The sequence below is a fragment of the Bemisia tabaci genome, chromosome 4, assembly GCF_918797505.1.
Source record: "Bemisia tabaci chromosome 4, PGI_BMITA_v3".
In the NCBI taxonomy this organism is placed as follows: Eukaryota; Metazoa; Arthropoda; class Insecta; order Hemiptera; family Aleyrodidae; genus Bemisia; species Bemisia tabaci.
Window position 1 is genome coordinate 54408824 of NC_092796.1, and position 17911 is coordinate 54426734.

Here is a 17911-nt window from a genome sequence, read left to right on the forward strand (position 1 = left end):
TCCGATTAAAAATAAACAAAAATTTTATTTTTATCAAGGTGTAAAAATGTACAAAACAGTCTACTTCTTCTTCTTCTTTTTGGAGGCTTTTGATGATGTCGTTGAGGACTCGCTGAGCAACCTCTTTCGCTTCTTTTCCAACTTCTTCTTTTTAGCTGCGTCACGGGCACGTTTTCCTACTATTCTAAGGTATGCCTTCTTCTGCTCTTTGATCTTCTTGATCTGCCTGGTCTTCAGGGCCATTAATCTACGTTTGCGCTGAAAACAAGGAGAAGAGAAAGAATGAATGATGGGAAGACGGTTATGTTAAAGACACCAGTAAGTACTGCCACAGAATTTAAAACATGATTCTCTTCTGACATTTACCTGACAATGGACCACTAGACAAGGTACGAATTTAAGCAATCTGATACAAGTTTCTTAACCAGAATTTTGTGTAAAACACGATTCGCACAACAAAAATTACTTAAACCAACTCCTAACGAAGATATTAACATTTGTATTTCACATTGGTTACGAGGAATTTAAACTGCCCGTTCACAAGAAAATCAAAGCTCTATGTGAGTCAAATCGCGCACTACAATGGTTTCAGCAAGCTTCTCTATCGAGCAATGTTCATTTCTCACCATGTGTTGTTCAAACTATAAGCAATTTGCTACAGCTAAGCCAAAGCGTCAAGACTGAAGTTGCCAGATTTTTATATCGCAGAGACTGTCATGATAATGTTTAGCGCGCGATGTGAATCTTATAGAGCATTGAATTTTAATGAGCGGGTGGTTTAAATTCAAGCATTAGGAATTATTAAATATCGTTGTAAGGAGTTGATTTCGGTAATTTTTGTTGTCCAAATCGTTTTTTAATTGAAATTTTGGTTGAGAAACATGTATCAGAATGCTGAAATTCGTACCTTGTCTAGTGGTCCATTGAAGATGTGCCAGATGGTTAAGAAGACATAATTTGAAATAGTTTTCGGCAAAATTTATTTGCTCCAACATCAAACCCACTCTAGAGAGCAAATAGAAACTTAACAATTTATCTGACACTTGATGTTACTTCATGACATTTGCAGGTTTTCCCCGAATGTGGCAGACCTGACCTAAGTATCTCGGATAAGAAAATGAAAATTGGATCAAACTACACATCCTGAAGTTCATTTGAGGTACGTAATTGTACCTCGCATTCCACTGTTGCTGTGACCAAACCAGGTCCAGAGGTGCCAACAGCCACCCATGATGCGGATCAGAATTCAGGGTAGATCAGTGACTTTAGCAATGAGACAGAAGATTCATTATATTGATTCTAGCATACAATACATCTTCTGATGCACATTCTCAAACTTATTGAATGTGAACTCCTCTTGAGAAATGACCAGTATCTATTGGAGGTTAACATTCAAAATTTGCAAGAAAAAAATAGTAAAAACTGTGCATTTGAAAATTGATGCCAGATTTTCTTTGTTGCTCGAAACACTTACAGATTCAGTTTTGACAATATTTAGATGTTTTCTGATAAGATATTCTCTGCAACCTCTCAAGTATTACACACTTCAACAAGCAATTTTCAAGGGTCGAGAAAATCAGGTCTGAAATATTAATGTATCACCATTGGATCTGGCACTTTCATACATAGATATTCCACTGATACTTCAGTGGATACAGGTCTAAACGTGACTAAGCTACCAGACAAGGTGTAAATAGAACAGAATATTGCAGGACAGAAGAAATTGTGTTTCTGGAATGTTTTTCTTTCTTTGTCGACACAAAACAATAAAAGAAAATGGCTCTTGTATTTTGTCCAATCGGCTCTGCTTACCTACTTTGACAAGACTATTGGGTTCGAAACAATCTCATAAGCCAGAATTTTGACTTAGGATTTAAGTAAGCGATTTGTGGAAATTTTATACTGGTTTTTACCTGTAATCTCTCAGGAGTGATTAGCCGTTGGATTTTAGGGGACTTTGTCCTGGGCTTCTTTCCTTCTTTAACTGGCAGGGGTCTTTTGATGACAAAGCTTCTGACATCATCTTCTTTAGTTAAATTGAAAAGCTTTCGGATTTTAGAAGCACGCTTTGGTCCTAACCGGCGAGGAATAGAGATGTCGGTGAGGCCAGGAATGTCCTGAAAATAAAAGTCAACTTTTAGAGGAGGCACTGCTTTCAAACAGAGGATGTTGACAATTGAGAAAATTAGGCAACGGGCAAGAAAAAGGGAATGATTGGACTGCGTTTAATATAATGAACCGAGCCAAATCTACCTGGGCAATTTATTTTTACAAGAGGACATTTGTGCAAATTCCTTTGAAAATTTTAAGGAATTTGCTTCATGCTGTGCAAAAAATTCACTGAATACTGCTCTAAAATCCACACAACCGTTTACATGTAAAAAATTAAAAAGTCCAATTTTTGTCAACAGCTGATGTGGCTTGGGTCCTTTTTACTTTACGTGGTCCAATTGGTCAATGCAGAATGGGGATGAATTCCTGAACCTGAAAAACCGTGTTGCCAAAAGTAGATTTCCTGACAGGTAACAGAGTTATGTGTGACAGATTATTAGATGGATTAAGGCATAATTATCTGTGCGTGAGGACACGTGCTAACTCAATTCAATGGATCAAGGATATTCATTGGACATAAAAAGCCTGCGGAGTTTTTGGTAGGTGATAATGATAGGGGAATCATCACTCCCTGCTTGCGTAAAAATTGCTGTAAATCTAAAAAGCCCCTCCCTCCAAAATTATCAAATTGGGACTACTAAGTAGAAGTGCATTTATCATGAGTCAAGTCGTAAACTGAGAAGCAGAGGCCTCCTGAATCCTGACTCCAGAAAGTATGAACATGCGAGACAACTTAAATTAAGCTAGACTTCCAGCTAGTTTTCTTCAAAAACGAATACAATGCAGATAAAAGGCTAATTTGGCATTGGTGCTGCAAGTTGCAAACTTTCCTCTGTATGAATAGAAACTAATTTCATTAAAGCTTCCCCAAGAGACTAGAAATTAGAAAAACTTATTTGCCCCTTAAATGAACTGTTCTGCTACCAAACCACAAGTTTCTGAAAAATCCAACAGGGTTTTTACAACTACACCAATTTTCTCATGGGTTCTCTCAATTTATAGGACCCAGACAGTGGTGTGGTCAGCAGCCGGCTTGTTGAAACTTTAGCTGGCTTTGTCGGCAAAATAAGACAGGACATAGCCCTATCTGCTCCATGCAATAAATCGATTTTCGATTCTTGTCATACCATAAATTTCAACAACCGGGCTGCAGGTAGTTTTTTCACACCTGCTTCCTCCAAACAAGGTGTATGATTAATTCAAGTAGGTCTAAAATAATGTTCTACTAAATTTTTTCAGTACTTACCTCAGCTCCTTTTTTGACTATCTTCAGGGCCAAGACACTGAGGTTAGCATCAACGATACATCCACGGACAGATTTACGTTTACGTTCACCATCACGACGAGGCCTGTAGCATGAGTGACCTTTCTTCATCAATAGTCTGACACGACCTAAAAACAGAAAAGGTTAACTTATTGATGGTCCAACGAGGCAATGCAGGAATGCAAATAGGATACAATTAAAATCTTTAGAGCATATTGCACCACTACCCATACTGATGTATCCTTTATTTTCAGATGAGATTTAAGGGTTAAATGGCTGAAAATGGGTTGAGGTTTTAGATCTCTTGCCTTGTATCCTGCTCACCTTCAGGTAAGTTCACTGAATGACCTTACCCGTAGCAATTTAGAACAGGTGGTAGTGATCCCTCTATAGATCTGGCAAAACCAGAGACAGGAGATCCCCCACTGACATCTCTGCAACAGGTGGAGACTTTCACTTTCCGAGATTCGACACTTCCTTACGGATAATTATGAGAGAGCAACAGTCGCTAATCTTTATTCGGCTGATGGCCTACCTACTGAGAGGATGATGGGCTGCAGGCAGTGCACTGGGCAAAACTCCGCTATGTTCCAAAAATGAAATATCTAACTCGTTAGTTAACGTCCATCAAAAGGTGAATCAAAAGTTGTACGTATATATGCTAAATGGAACAATGTGCAAGTGGAGAGATGGGATGTGCTCCTTAGTTGAGGACCATAGGAATGAATGGAAATTTAAAGGCGCCAATGATGTCAGGGGCAACGACTAAGTCCGGACACGATGGGGAGATCGGTAGCAGGACTATTTTAACTAATTAGTTCTGTCCACGAGGCTCTTGTCACATGCCCAAGGCTCATGAGTTGGCGCTCGGTTCCTTTTGATTTAATGCAAAATCCTGCTTTACCATTTTCTCAAAAGGAACTACATCCACTTTTACATTCTTTCTCGTGCAGCTTGCACGAGCACACCCCATCTTTCCACTTGCATATAGCTCCTTGCAGCATAAATACATACAGTTGAGTGTTCGATCCCCTGAAGTACAAACATCCATCATTGCCTGGATAGCAATGGAGGGTCCCTCATCACTAGGCAGGGCCATGATGGGGACATACTTAATAACTGCAACCTTGCTCATCGACAGGCCTGAAAGATCTCTCTGATGAACTGTATTTTCCCTGCCAAATAGGCTGGTTTTTAAAGGGCACTAAACAACATAATTCCTGACATTGAAACTCATACATTCCTTGGTCAAGTTTCTTTTCAGCACTATTGCGGAAGAAACAGAATGAAAATGAAAATTGGAAGCAAGTACTCACCATTGGTAAGGATACCCTGCTTCATGGGGAAACCCTGTTTGTCGTTTCCTCCAGTGATGCGGGCGACATAGCCTTTCCATTCGTCACCGACGGTGTCCATCGGGACTTCCTGAGCCATTCGCCTCTCATAGAAGATTCGAAGCTTGTGGTCATCGACAATTTCAAATAATTTCTGGCATCCCGTGGCGGGATAGCTCACGTTCAACTGAAAAGAGAAACAGTCAATAAATTAACAAAATTGATGAGTAGAATCAGCAATCTAAGAAAGCTGTCAAAATTGAGTGAGAAAGAGCCAGGACCTGTTTCAGATTTGTAAGGTGACAATAGTTACGTAGAATTGTGTTCAACTTCATGTAAAACTAGGATAAAAACGTTGCCACTTGCTAATTGGTGATCAGATCAGGTCTACGGACTGGAACACTCAGTTCTTCGCAGAATTACAATATAAGTAGTACTTCAGTAAGTCCAGGAGTTCAGAAGTGACAGAAAAAGTGGGAAGCAGCAGTGGGACAAAGATAAGAACTAAATGGACGGGGTTGTTTCAGTGGCTGAGCCCTGCGCGTGGATTGAGAATTTTTTAGAGAAATAATCTGAAACATCAAGCCCACATCCAATGAGGAAGGAAAGCTGGAAACCTTCGGCATGAAAAAGGCATACGAGATCGCCATGATAGGGTGGGCTCATGAGGCCATAAATTTATCCATTTGAGAAATGGCAATCCTTCAATCCGTGAATATTAAACATGAGCTGCATGACTTTAAAGATAAATCAGAAGAGAAAATATTGAGAAATTGGGATAAAAAGTGAATATTTACCTTCATCTTCGAATATTGCGGCGGTGCGCCTCCTTCACAGCCGACGTGTTCACAACATGAAGGAAATGGACGCGGGAGAGGTTAAGAATGGTGATCGATGAAATCCTGGATCTCATCTCTCTCACCGACTGCATCTTTTATGCCGCGAAATTTCAAATCGACGGAGATTATGCTCACGCTCCGCACTGCGTGCGCATTGTTGATCTTACTCTGAAAGAACGAATTTTTGCAGACGGTCAAGCGCTTGTTCAAGGCACCGAAGCAAGAAATGAGTGAAGCCCAGTAAATTAAAATTAACTTAATGAATTCATCATGAAAATTTTTTGCTAATCGAACAAGACATTTTCAAGACATGATTCAAAAGACGGGTCTCGCTACTACGTGAGGTGACCAATAAGTACCCGAGAGGTTGGGCGAAACGTCTCGATTTAGTTTTTTTTTTTTTTAAAATTCAATTTTAGCCATATTTCCACTGGACGTGTTCTTGTGGTGCGTTTGATTCGGCTATTTTGAATTCTCTTGTTTTCATAAGTAGTTCAGATAAGACATTCAAGGTCAAACTTTATTAATAAAAGCATTTTGAAGTTTGTTACAATGCATTATTCACAGAGACAAATCAATTCAGGAGGGGGTATTAGGGGAGCCCCCTTACAAGCAGGTGCTTTTGGGGGTTTGCCTCCTGTTTTTTTTTTTTTTTTTTTTATTTTTTTTTTTTAATTTTTCTTTCTGTGTAATTCATGAAAATATATTTTGATGAATTGATAAATAAAGAAATAAATAAAAATTTCATTGAATTTTCCATTAAGGGAGCACTCCCATTCACCCTCCTTCCGACACATGATCACCTAATATTAAGTAATGGGCAGATTGGACTGATTGTGAGTCCAAACAGCCTAGCCCTTTTCAAACTATTGCAAAATTAGTTTGTCAAACCACAGCAAAAAGTTTAACCATGTAAACCCAGGCCTTACATAAGTAATATGAAAAACCAGAATTACACATCAGCTGTGAAACTGCAGGAATGCATAGATACCTCTGTTTGCGACATTGCAGACTTCCTGTCTACTTAATTTCCTAATGGAAATTGACTCGGCTTAATTTTTTCAAGGCTTCCCTGACTTTTTTTTCAGCACTGATATTCAGAAGACAAGGTGCGATGTACAGAAATACAATTTTCAAGTTTAGTTTGAAAAGTCTATTTAAGTGTACTTTTATATGTAAGGGCAAAATTTTAATAGGAAGTCATGAAACTGTTTTCTCCATTAACACGGAGATACCTACAAAAAAGAGACTCAAATTAGGTGTTCAAAAACAAACAAGAAATTGATGGGATGAAAAAGTGTATTATGCAGTGATTAAAAGGGTACAACAAACCAAATTAAAGCTTTAACAACTTGGTTGGAGAGAAAAATTGTCATTTCAAATTTGAAAAGGGGCAAAAAATGGTTAGCGTAAAAATACGTAAAACATTCACAGCTAAATAAATATTATAAATACTTCAAGAATTCACAGTTTCTATTGTATTTTTTTTTTTTTTTCAGACAATTTAGATAGGCTGATGCCGTGGTATTTAGCCGAGTGTTTTAACCAACAAATCAAAATTTAAAGATCAATTTTAACTGTTGGTCAAAATTATGTTCCTAAGAAAACAAGTGTGTAATGATACAGGGTAAAAAAGGTAAGGAAATTTTATCTGAAAACTGACAACACCACCCTAATTTTGCTTTCTCGCACTCTCTCAATCTCTATCGCACTATTCTAAGTTGAATGCTTAAGTAGGAAACAAATACATGCTTGGATTGCTCAGCTTAAATTTAATAATTCTTCTTGACTTTGAAAACCTGAATTAGGAACAAAATACTGTTCTTGGATTTTCTCATTAGACGGTCACTCATGGTAAAAGACACCTCCTGGGATATTTTTGTGAAGTTTCATCAAAATTGGTAATCAAATTTTAGATGAAGACCTCTCCATGTATCCTGACATGAGATTTTGCAACTGAATCAAATTATCAATTTTTAAATTAAAAAGATAAATGTCAAGTTATAACTCTGCAGAGCCAATTTTTTAAAAGATCTAAACATGCTCATCGCTTTCCTCAATCCCAAAAAGGTTGGAAAACAATAACTCAATATTTAATATTCTGGCACTAAGTACCTTTTCCTGAAAACAGTCACATACATTTCATCTGCAAAAATGAGAGGCTAATTGGAAGTTTAATGAAATTTAAGATTTTGGTTTCTTTTTAGAAGAAAAGAAAAAAATTTAAGAAAGCAGAAAATTCTGAGTCATTGTAACGCAATACATATACAGTGATGACCACCATTGACACTTCATCATGAATTTTTCAGGAGTGCTTTCCAATTTCCTCAGAATGACTTGCTCTCCATGTTGATTTCAAAAACATTCTTTATGGTTTCAAGCAAATGCAAGTACCTAACTTTTTCGGTGGAAGTTACAAAGTTAGGTGATATACAATAAACTCAAACAATTTAAGATAAATGATAAAAATTACAGAAGATAATTAAACAAAAGATTAAAGTGAAAAACAGACGATTTTCTCATTAAGATTGTTTAAAAAACCAAAAAAACAACATTACATGTTCAGGTAACGGCAAATAAAATATGTGGAGGCCATTTTCTCAACTGGACTCAAGGCAAAGAGCATTGCTTAATTTTTGAGGCTCCTTCAAAACTACCGTAGTTTTGACTTATCTGTCTCTCAATATGTTTTAACAGAAATTCATGGAATTATGAAAAAAAGCACATCCATAATTTTCGCTAACTCATTATAGAAAAAAATCATACTTGAACAATCTTGATTGAAAAAGACACAAATTCTGAAAAAGAGGGTTCTGTTCAACGAAGGTAGGCCTGGACAAGACTGGACAAATCTTGACTGTTCTGAGGTGAAAATGGTTGTAATTCACTATATTAGATAACAAAGGAACTTATAACAGCTGAGCCAAAAAAAAAAGGAACAGGCTATGTCTAGTTTTACTTACAACCAAAAAAAAAAAATGTACACATCAATGATAAAACTAGAAAAACAGCTATCTCCGTTTGTCGAATTACAAAAGATCATGCATGCTTTTTGGACGTTATTCTTGTAAGTAGTCCCTGACCCTATATTTTTAAGGGTAAAATCTAAAAAATTTCGTCCAAAATAATTGGATAATGTCTTTTTGAAAATTTAGAAAATAACGGTTAATTTGGTTACTTCTACCCACCCCACTGCAATTAAGATACATGGTTTCCTATTTTCATCATTGAAACGTAGAGGAAATTACATCATGAAATAACTAAATTTATTAAATATGCTTCTCTATGAAACTTAATTGACAATAAAATAGTAAATGAAATACACCACAACAAAAGGTCTTCTTAAGACACGGTTTACAAAATTCATGAGCTTGAAATCAAAACTGTCAACAAAATTTTTCAGCTGAGAGAATGACACAGTCATTGTACATATAGGGTGATTAAAAAGTCCTACAGCACCCCTGTAACCCCAAGGTCCTTGAAATTTTTTAGGGTGGTCCTTCTAAAATTTTCAGAGATCGCATGAGTCATTTTCTTTGACCTAGAAGCACTCACAAAATTTTGAGTCTATCTCGATTTGTTGGAAGGTTACAAAAATGATGCCTGGTGCTGGACTTAGGAATCACCTTCCTAGTAAATGGAAGCCTTCAAGTGTTTGATTTACCTAATGGTTAAATCGCCTACCTACCTGATTGTACACTAAAGGGTTTGATACAGAGTTGTAAAAATACCTCAATTCAAACAGGTTTCAACAATTTCTCGACAAAATAGATCGCTGATCGTAGAGTTTACGCAAGGGATTCAAGACTTTTTTGCTGGGCTTAAGGAGGATTTAAGACAATGGTATGGCGGGAACGAAAAAACATTCTCTGCTTGGTCAGCATAGGAGAAACTAAAGAGGACACTAGACGAAAGACAATGATTGCTCAGCCCTATGGATATGGCATGAATGGCCAGTCTTCAAATAGTGGGAAATTATAAAACCAACATAGTTGCAACTTTCTTAGCAAGTTTTTGGTATATTCTTTATGTTTTATTATAAAAGACTGAGAGAATATGGGAATAAACTCTGTTTAAAGATTAAAAAAAGGAAGAAACAAGCATAAAAACAAAGTAAGCCACGCAAAAAACATAAGTTTTAAAATTAACAGGTACATCGATGGTGCAGTAGCACCGTTATTGAGGTAACAAAAAGATTGTTACAAGAATGATCTTAAAACTCTGATTAGAATCCCCACAAAATAAAATTCAGTAAAAAATTAATTAAGAGAGTAACATAACTGGAAAAAAGGAAAAACAAATTACAGAAGTCAGACTAAATAAAATGTTACACCGTCGCAAAAGTCATTTGAATTTCTGAAAACTTCTTTCCAACAAAACATTCAACTTAAATACTAAAATGAACAAAATCTCTAGACTAAACTAATGAGATGGATCATATGAAGATCATAGGGTAAGATACTTGTGAAAAAATAACGTTCAGTGATGAATATAAAAAAAAAAAAAACATGGTCATGATGAAGTGCCTGGAAGCGAGTAAAGATGTAGTTACACAAAAAAGAACATTTTGGAAAACTGGATTCAATTCTATTCTTTCATTTTAAAGCTGTCAATTTAGTTCCAAATTATTTATCCCCCCCCCCCTCCTCCCTTCATACATTTAAAATCTACCAATCACTCTTTTGATTATAATTTATATTGTCCTTCATCTTTGCTTGTAGTTCTCAAATCAGTTCCTTCCCAATTTTCTTCAAAAATCTCTTTCAGCTGATGGAAGTTCCTACTTCATACACATTTTTCCGTCAATAAAAGAAAATTTAAAAGGACAAATATCCTTTGAACATTATTGTGCATTAAAAGTTTACTGACACAAAACATTAAAGAAAATTACTCTCCTGCGAAATGCTTTAGCTGTAACCGAGAAACTGTGCGAGACGGCACGATAAAAAACAGCAATTAATTTTTTAACCAAAAAAAGTAATTGGTTTTATTCTATTACAAATATATTTTATTAAAAAAAACTATTATTGGCACTTACATGAAAACCCTTTATAAAACTGAAAAATAATCTTTTAGCCACTAAGATAACACATTTGAGGGTCACACCAGCGAAACTGTTGATACATGAAATTCACATGAACGTAAAGAAAGAATGCAATCATCTTGGAGTCCTTTATAGGAAGAATTCATTTTATGGAAATAAGAATGCCAAAAACAAAGACTGAAAACTTTTAGAGAATATTTAGCTAAGTAAAGACAAGGGAAATGTATGACATTATGACTTAGTTATAACAGGGGGCATTTTTTAGGAGCCATACACATACTGATATTCCTAGAGGTGAATTTGAGTATCTTATCAATTGATTCTATCAATCATATGTAAGAATATCTTTGTCTTGAGGTCCCAATTGTATCTTTGCCCACTCACATGCAAAGCTTGTTTAAAGCAAACACATTTTCTAAGTACTAACTTGTCAAATATTCTCACCTTCATTTGTATTGTGAAGGAGGACAAGAGAGGAAGTAGGGCAACCGCTGGGGTGATTTTGGGATAAACAGTAGATTAATCGATTTTAGTCTCATACCGCAGTAAAAAGAGGCTGTAAACATATGTTCTCTCTTCATGGTTCTCTGCTGAATGAAAAAAATTGGTAAAACAAATGACGAAAAAAAAGAAAAATGGAGTAATTACCGATTTCACAAAAGATACCTTTTGAGAAACCTGTTTAAACAAGATGACAAAGAAAATAGCCGGATGAGCAATTTGTGTTATTAGAGATGAAATATGTATGTATATGAAGGGTTGAAATCTCAGCAGCATTACATAAGATTTTAACAGACATGCACCTCATAAGATAAGGGGTCCTCCAATATCATCAGATATTGGATGAAATTTTACCCGTAACTTTTACCTCCCCAAAAATTACACTATCTTTTAAATTTGGATTCCGAGTCAAGTATAACCTCCTTCCTTCTAGTGAACTCAAGATAAAGTTTTTGAACCTCTTCTCTTCCAAAATGCATTATGTTATCCATGCACAGCCTCTAAAGTTAATGTTTTGAGCTATGTTTGCATTATTAGATTCAAGTCATAAACTCAATCCTGAACCAAACTTCAATGGCAAACATAGATTGAATTTTAGAATATTACATTCAAAGTTTACAGGACAAAAGGGTAACCGCTGTCACTCTGCAAACTGATTTGTATATATGTAATCTCGGATATTTTTCCTCCAACCACTCCCTTCACACACTAAACAACCTTAATATTCTTACTACCTGATATATTTAAAAAAATAATTCCTGCTTCAATAGGAGGAAAAAAATCAAATAAAAACAAAACAAGCTCTACGGCTGAAAGTAAAAGATCAACTAAAAACTAAACTCTACTAATGCACTACCATTTACAATGTAATTTTTGGTAAAAAGACAAAATAGCCTTGGCCGGGGGAAAATAGTGAAAGCATCACTATTTTGATATTTAATTTGAGTTAATTTTGATTTACTGTGATTCTTTTTTTTTTTTAAAAAAAAAAAATTTAGAGTACGCTAAGCTTTTTTTGCTCCTAGAATCATTTGCACCGAATAACATTAGGCTAGAACTGAGGAAAGAAAATAATGGACAAATTTCACATCAACCTGAGTGCATCAATCATCAGTTGGCCCATTTAATACAACATGAATTCATGTTGAATGCGGCCATTTTCTGATGTGACAGTTGCCCATTCTTTTCTAACCCCAGGTCTAAATTTACCTATTTACAAAACCTGTTTAATGTAAACTAAACAATGCACTATCACAAAAACTAACAAACTGTTTCAGTTTAAATAACAATGAAAAAAGGGGGAAAAAGACACAGAAAAATCCATTCAATTCATGGATAAAAAGAAGGAGAAGATAATTTGAGGAGCACATTCAGGCACTCTGTTTCTTTTCCTTTTTTGAAACTAAAAAATTCCAAAATTCACTTTTAAATTTCTAATAAAAAAATACAGCGATCTGTTCACTAGCTAGGCAGATACAAATGGAAAACTACGAGGAATTCATGAGTGTGTTGAAAAGCTGCTTTCCCCACCACAACTCAAGATCAATGGGTTTGAAGTCTGAAACCAAACACAAAATTAGACAATCATACTTTGAACATGAGAAAAAGTATCGTTGGCAAAGGCTTTGCGATGAAATATCTCTAATTTACTATTTTAAACGAAGCAAAAAATTCAGCAAATATTAGATTTATGAAAAAGATTGATGAAAATTCTCCTTTAGAAATAAAACACTCATTTGCGAACTTAATTTCTTAAACAAAACCTGAAGTCAGTCACTGACTCTGCCCCTTGCCTGCTACTTTCTGTAGTGCAGACTCTTGCTCATGTACGTCCTGATATTTAAAGATGTTATGGCAGTTTTATTCAAGAAATATTTAGGTATATCAGGTACCTGATGAGGAATAATGATAGATTAGGAGTTAGGAGCTGTTCATAGAGTTATGAGTCATTTCACCAATGGACCACTAGACAAGGTACGAATTTCGGCATTCTGATACATGTTTCTTAACTAAAATTTCACGAAGAATACGACGCGCACAACGAAAATTACCGAAATCAACTCCTTTCAAAGATATTTAATGATTCTTGGTGCGTGAATTGAAACCACCCGCTCATGAAAACTCAATGCTCTACGTGATTCACATCGCGCGCTAAACGTTATCATGACAGTCTCTGCGATATAAAAATCTGGCAACCTCAATCTTGACACTTTGGCTCAGCTATAGCAAATTACTTATAGTTTGAAAAACACATGGTGGGAAATGAACATTGCTCGATTGAGAAGCTTGCTGAAACCGTTGTAGTGCGCGATTTGACTCACGTAGAGCTTTGAGTTTCTTGTGAGCGGGCAGTTCAAATCCCTCGTAACCAATGTGAAATAAAAATGTTAATATCTCCGTTAGGAGTTGGTTTCAGTAATTTTCGTTGCGCGAATTGTGTTCTACCTCAAATTCTGGTTAAGAAACATGTATCAGAATGCTTAAATTCGTACCTTGTCTAGTGGTCCATTGTGAGAAAAGGTTTCTGGGCTCTTATGATAGCTCTTTGGCAATGTAAAGGAAATGCATCATGACAATATAGCTGCAAGGTCGATAACGCGAGCAATCAAATAATACTGTGCTAGAAATGAACTCTTCCATGCACTCTCCGTCACCTCACTGCCACAACAGGAGAATGAGGAGTCTACAACAGCATGCCTTAATCTTCAAGCATTAATCTGAGCCGCTTAACAGAACTAAATTATGTCTGGTCTTTGCTACTTTTTTAAAATTTTATTATTCCTATTTAAAAAAGAAAAATTAAGAGGCTTGACTTTACCTTGTAAACTAGGGTTTGGTTCTCCATCATCGTAGTAACATATCGACTGAGTATCTGCAAAAAAAAAAAAAAAAAAAAAAAAAAAAAAAATTGAACACACTTTTTGTCATAAAATAAAAGAACCCACAGGTAGACTGGTAAAGTAGTTTAAATTGCCAATCATCATTTTTATTCTTCATTAGAAATTTAGGACGGAAAGCACAGAAATGTTATCACATAAGTATCGTCAATATTCTTAAAGCAGGGAGGGTAAATTACAAAAATGTAGAGAAATTAATAACAGTAATCAGGTTTTTCATTAAAAATTGGTGCAAGGCTAAGTCTCCCAAACCTAAATACAAGATTTTCCCCAAAAAATCAGTAAATCTTGTCACTGAATTGGTATGAAATGTTTTCAAGTTTAGGGATCGACAGCACCACTACTTACACATCACCACTTGCAATTAGGCAGTAAACTACAAAGGTGAAAAGTTTAAAGCCCTGGCAAAAAGGTAGAAAAAAATAACAAAAGTTGAGTGCTCAATTTGAAGCCAAAGCATCTACATGGTTGCTCATTGGTCACTTAAAACATGTTGATAATTCCAAGGCTGCTGCCTGGGATGAACAAACTACAGCTCTTGTTACGTTCTCCCTGTTAAGAATCCAACATTTAGGTCACACAGCAAACTTCTGTTTTGGTTTCTTCCTTTTTAACTGGGTCTTTGTAAATCTATACTCTCCTTAGTAAATACAATTATGATAAGAGCTTTAAGTGGTAATCAAGAACTCCAATCAAAATGATGAGATGGTTCACACTATAGATGCTTGCAGTATGCGTCTTTGATTTTACACGGCTCTTGTAAACTAGATTTTAATGGGCTGAACTCACTAAAAATGACTAAAATTACAGTGGGGAGGCTTTAAATGTTGCTATCCCAGAAAAAGATTAATGGAAAACTTACTGTCCGATGATTCTTCTGAGCTAGTGTTACATTCTTTACAGATTGAATTCCAAGCTGAAAGCATAGAAAGAACTTTTTAGAAAAAAAGAGAAAACAGATGACACGGTTCCTATAGAAAGATACAGGAAAGTTCTGGACAGGGCATGATTAAGGATCTAGACTTAAATAAAAATGCTGCCTTTGACAACTTCATATATTTTTTAACACCCTCCCTCCCGCCCTCCCCCCAGAAGATTAGGGGCTTAGAATGATTCCAAGTTTAAAAAATATACGCCTTTATCTTCATTTAAAGGCATCCAATGTATGTTCAATATGTTCTTTTTGCTCTTGTTTTGAAAAGAAGAAGCATTTTCTACTTGTGAAACGAAGATTACACCTCAAACTAAATATTAATTACATTCATCTCTCCAATTTGGACCTGCTTAGCACATGAGTAGTGAGTACCCCATTTAGTTTGATTTTTTACTAGAGAGGCAAATTGCATCCAACAGGAAAGACCAAATTAAAATGAAACCCTGGGTATCACCTCCATTCAGTTTTTTGTTGCTTGCACTTTCTTGCGACAACTTCATTTAAGCTTCCATTGTGGTTAAAATTATTCCCTCAATGACATGAAGTTTCAAGAACTAACATGATATGAATGGATGAAATGCTCTGCAAACTTCCTAAAAATAAGTAATAGCACATTGCTTTGATAACAACTCACATTCATAGATGAATTTAATTAATTCTTCATGCTGTGGGCTAATTGGAGCTTGCTGCGCTCGTAAGCAGGTAGGTTTCTTCGAGCTGCTTTGCTGAAATACTGGTTTGGGCTCACTGGAACAAAAAATTTCCTCCATATGAGCATCACAACAATAACATGAGATAAACTATATAAACTGCAGTCAATTTATTGGTTACTGAACTGGTAATTTTGATGTAGGGCTACTGGTGTTAGATTAATGTGTTACATTATCAAACAGTATTAAGTGATAAGTATGATAACTCAGAAGGTGAACTATGAGTTTTTATACGAACTGACATTGAGTCCTATGTATTTCACATGAAGAATAATCATTAAAGTCTTTCTTTTGCAAAGGAGATGACTTGTCCTCTAAATTATGGCAATATAGCCATTTTTGCCAATCTTTAGGATAATCCTACATTGCCTGAAATGCTGCAATTATTATAAACAATGGAGGAAAAAAATACTAGGTACAAACAGAACACATTTGCTAGTTAGTTTTGCCTTGCCATGATACAAAAATCTCTGCTTACCTGATTATTTCTCCATTGTCGTTATCGTGTGATTTCTTCGAACTGTCCCTCAGTGAATCTAGCCTATCAAGATTCTGCATCATACCTAAAACATTTTCAAAACAGAAGTTCACTTGACACAATGTAATATGATTAAGATAAAATCCATAAATTATTTAAAAGTCTTATGAATAGTCATTGTTTAAAGCCAACATAATCTTTCTCTAGAATTCAGGGAACTTGCAAGCCACAAGAAAATGGGTAAATACAACATTATTTCAGGAACAGGAAAGACAGAACTACCACTCTTTCCATTATCCAAATTATATGTCGTTCAATTCGATAGTATTCGGTTAGATGGTTTTATAATGCCAAGATCAAGCTGTACCTTGTTACTGACATCTAACCAAAGTGCATTTGACTTTTGACCCCTACATAAGCACTGTTTAGGTAGAGTTTGCCTGTGCATACTTCAGCCGCAAATTTGAAATAAAAGTATGACACTGAAAAAACCACCGGACCTGTGTATTTTAAGATTCAATTCCTTGTGTTCAGTAGTTCATAAGGTTAAATTGAAGTTTCAAGCCATGTGTGCTGAGCAAAAGCAATTATAGATGGAGTATACAGACATGAGGGAGTCAAATCATGCTCTTATAGTGCACTCTAAACTTTGAACATCATATTATATGATACTTGTTGTGCCAAATATACTGGTACCTAATACGGCATCTGACAAAATGTGCTAGAGGGATGGTATTGCGGTCAAGAAGACTACTAGCCTAAACTGACCATTACGTAACACACTAATTACGGCTCAGCACACCTGTAAAGTTAACAATACTAAATTGACAAAATGGAACATTCTGTTACAAATGAATACTTTATTTGCTTCCAATATTGGACGTGTTTCTTCAAGTTTATGTAATGACTTCATTGGAACCAATTGACACATGTCCGGAATAGGATAGTAGTGCCCGAACCTTGAAAGTAACTTGAATAATGATGATCAAATTGAAGATTAGCTGCAGAATCAGTCTTAAAATTGATTTTTAAATTGATTGGCAGCGATAAATCTTATGATGTTGGATATGAAAACAGGATTGGTTTATGTAAAGTACATGGTGTAGGTCTCTCACCTCGCCTTGTCTTCGCAACAATTTTGATAGGATTCTTCGAAACAGTGTACATTATGTGAGAAGAAATTTGGCATACACTAGGAAATTTGTTTAAAATTACAAATTTGACACCGAAAGAGTGAAGAAATAATATGCTCGCCCAATTAGCCAATTATGCACTTTTGATCTTTCACCGATTGATAATCACGTTGGTTATTATCAAAACCGGAACGGCAGAAAGGAACCGGATGATGAAATATTATATTTTCTTTTCTTTTTGTAAATACAGAAACTCTTGCCGCACAAGCTGCTAGTCACTGTCGATTTAAAAAAGGAGACCTTTAACTTCGTTAAACGCACAAACTTATAAGGGAAGTTATAATGCTCTAGTGAGAGAGAAAATTCTATCGAAAAGGGAGACTTGTGATTAGATAAGAAGGATTGATAGTGATAGATAATGATAAAAAACAAAATGGAATGGAATGGGAACGGAAATGGAAGGAATTGAAGGAAACGGAATGGAAGTTCACTGTATTTTACCAATCTAAGCATATAAAATAGAACTAACCAAATATAAATAATGTGCACTCAAACTCTTTGCTGTTTAATCGAACCTCAGATACGTTTTTGCACCCTTATATCCTCTTAAAAATTTTTAATTACATCGATCCGATCCCCTTTAAAAACAAAATTTAATATCAGAT

At 35.5% G+C, this 17911-nt stretch overlaps 2 protein-coding genes across 2 annotated transcripts; both read right to left on the bottom strand.

Annotated features, from left to right (window-relative positions):
- RpS6 (ribosomal protein S6) lies at positions 1-5648 on the bottom strand. The gene is made up of 5 exons (XM_019047167.2): positions 5508-5648; positions 4693-4897; positions 3359-3504; positions 1914-2117; positions 1-258 (listed from the first exon to the last, which is right to left on the bottom strand). Exons 1-5 carry the CDS (start codon positions 5511-5513, stop codon positions 61-63), a joined length of 759 nt encoding a protein of 252 aa, XP_018902712.1. The 5' UTR covers positions 5514-5648; the 3' UTR covers positions 1-60.
- Positions 5649-6830: 1182 nt separating this feature from the next.
- On the bottom strand, positions 6831-17668 carry LOC109034147 (MAPK regulated corepressor interacting protein 2). The gene is made up of 6 exons (XM_019047144.2): positions 17229-17668; positions 16114-16198; positions 15560-15672; positions 14854-14907; positions 13913-13966; positions 6831-12652 (listed from the first exon to the last, which is right to left on the bottom strand). The coding sequence occupies exons 1-6, from the start codon at positions 17278-17280 to the stop codon at positions 12582-12584; spliced, it is 429 nt and encodes a 142-aa protein (XP_018902689.1). The 5' UTR covers positions 17281-17668; the 3' UTR covers positions 6831-12581.
- Between the last annotated feature and the right edge of the window lie 243 nt (positions 17669-17911).

Bases quoted from the DNA above. Each gene is read 5' to 3' on its own strand.
- RpS6 (XM_019047167.2), bottom strand. The intron at 2,118-3,358 runs GTAAGTACTGAA...TTTTATTTTCAG, and splicing joins TAGTCAAAAAAGGAGCTGAG to GACATTCCTGGCCTCACCGA. The intron at 259-1,913 runs GTAAAAACCAGT...CCTTGTTTTCAG, and splicing joins TCACTCCTGAGAGATTACAG to CGCAAACGTAGATTAATGGC.
- LOC109034147 (XM_019047144.2), bottom strand. From the start codon at position 17,280: ATGTACACTGTTTCGAAGAATCCTATCAAAATTGTTGCGAAGACAAGG. The intron at 15,673-16,113 runs GTAAGCAGAGAT...TTTTTGTTCCAG, and splicing joins GACAATGGAGAAATAATCAG to TGAGCCCAAACCAGTATTTC. The intron at 12,653-13,912 runs GTAAAGTCAAGC...GTTTGGTTTCAG, and splicing joins ACCAAACCCTAGTTTACAAG to ACTTCAAACCCATTGATCTT.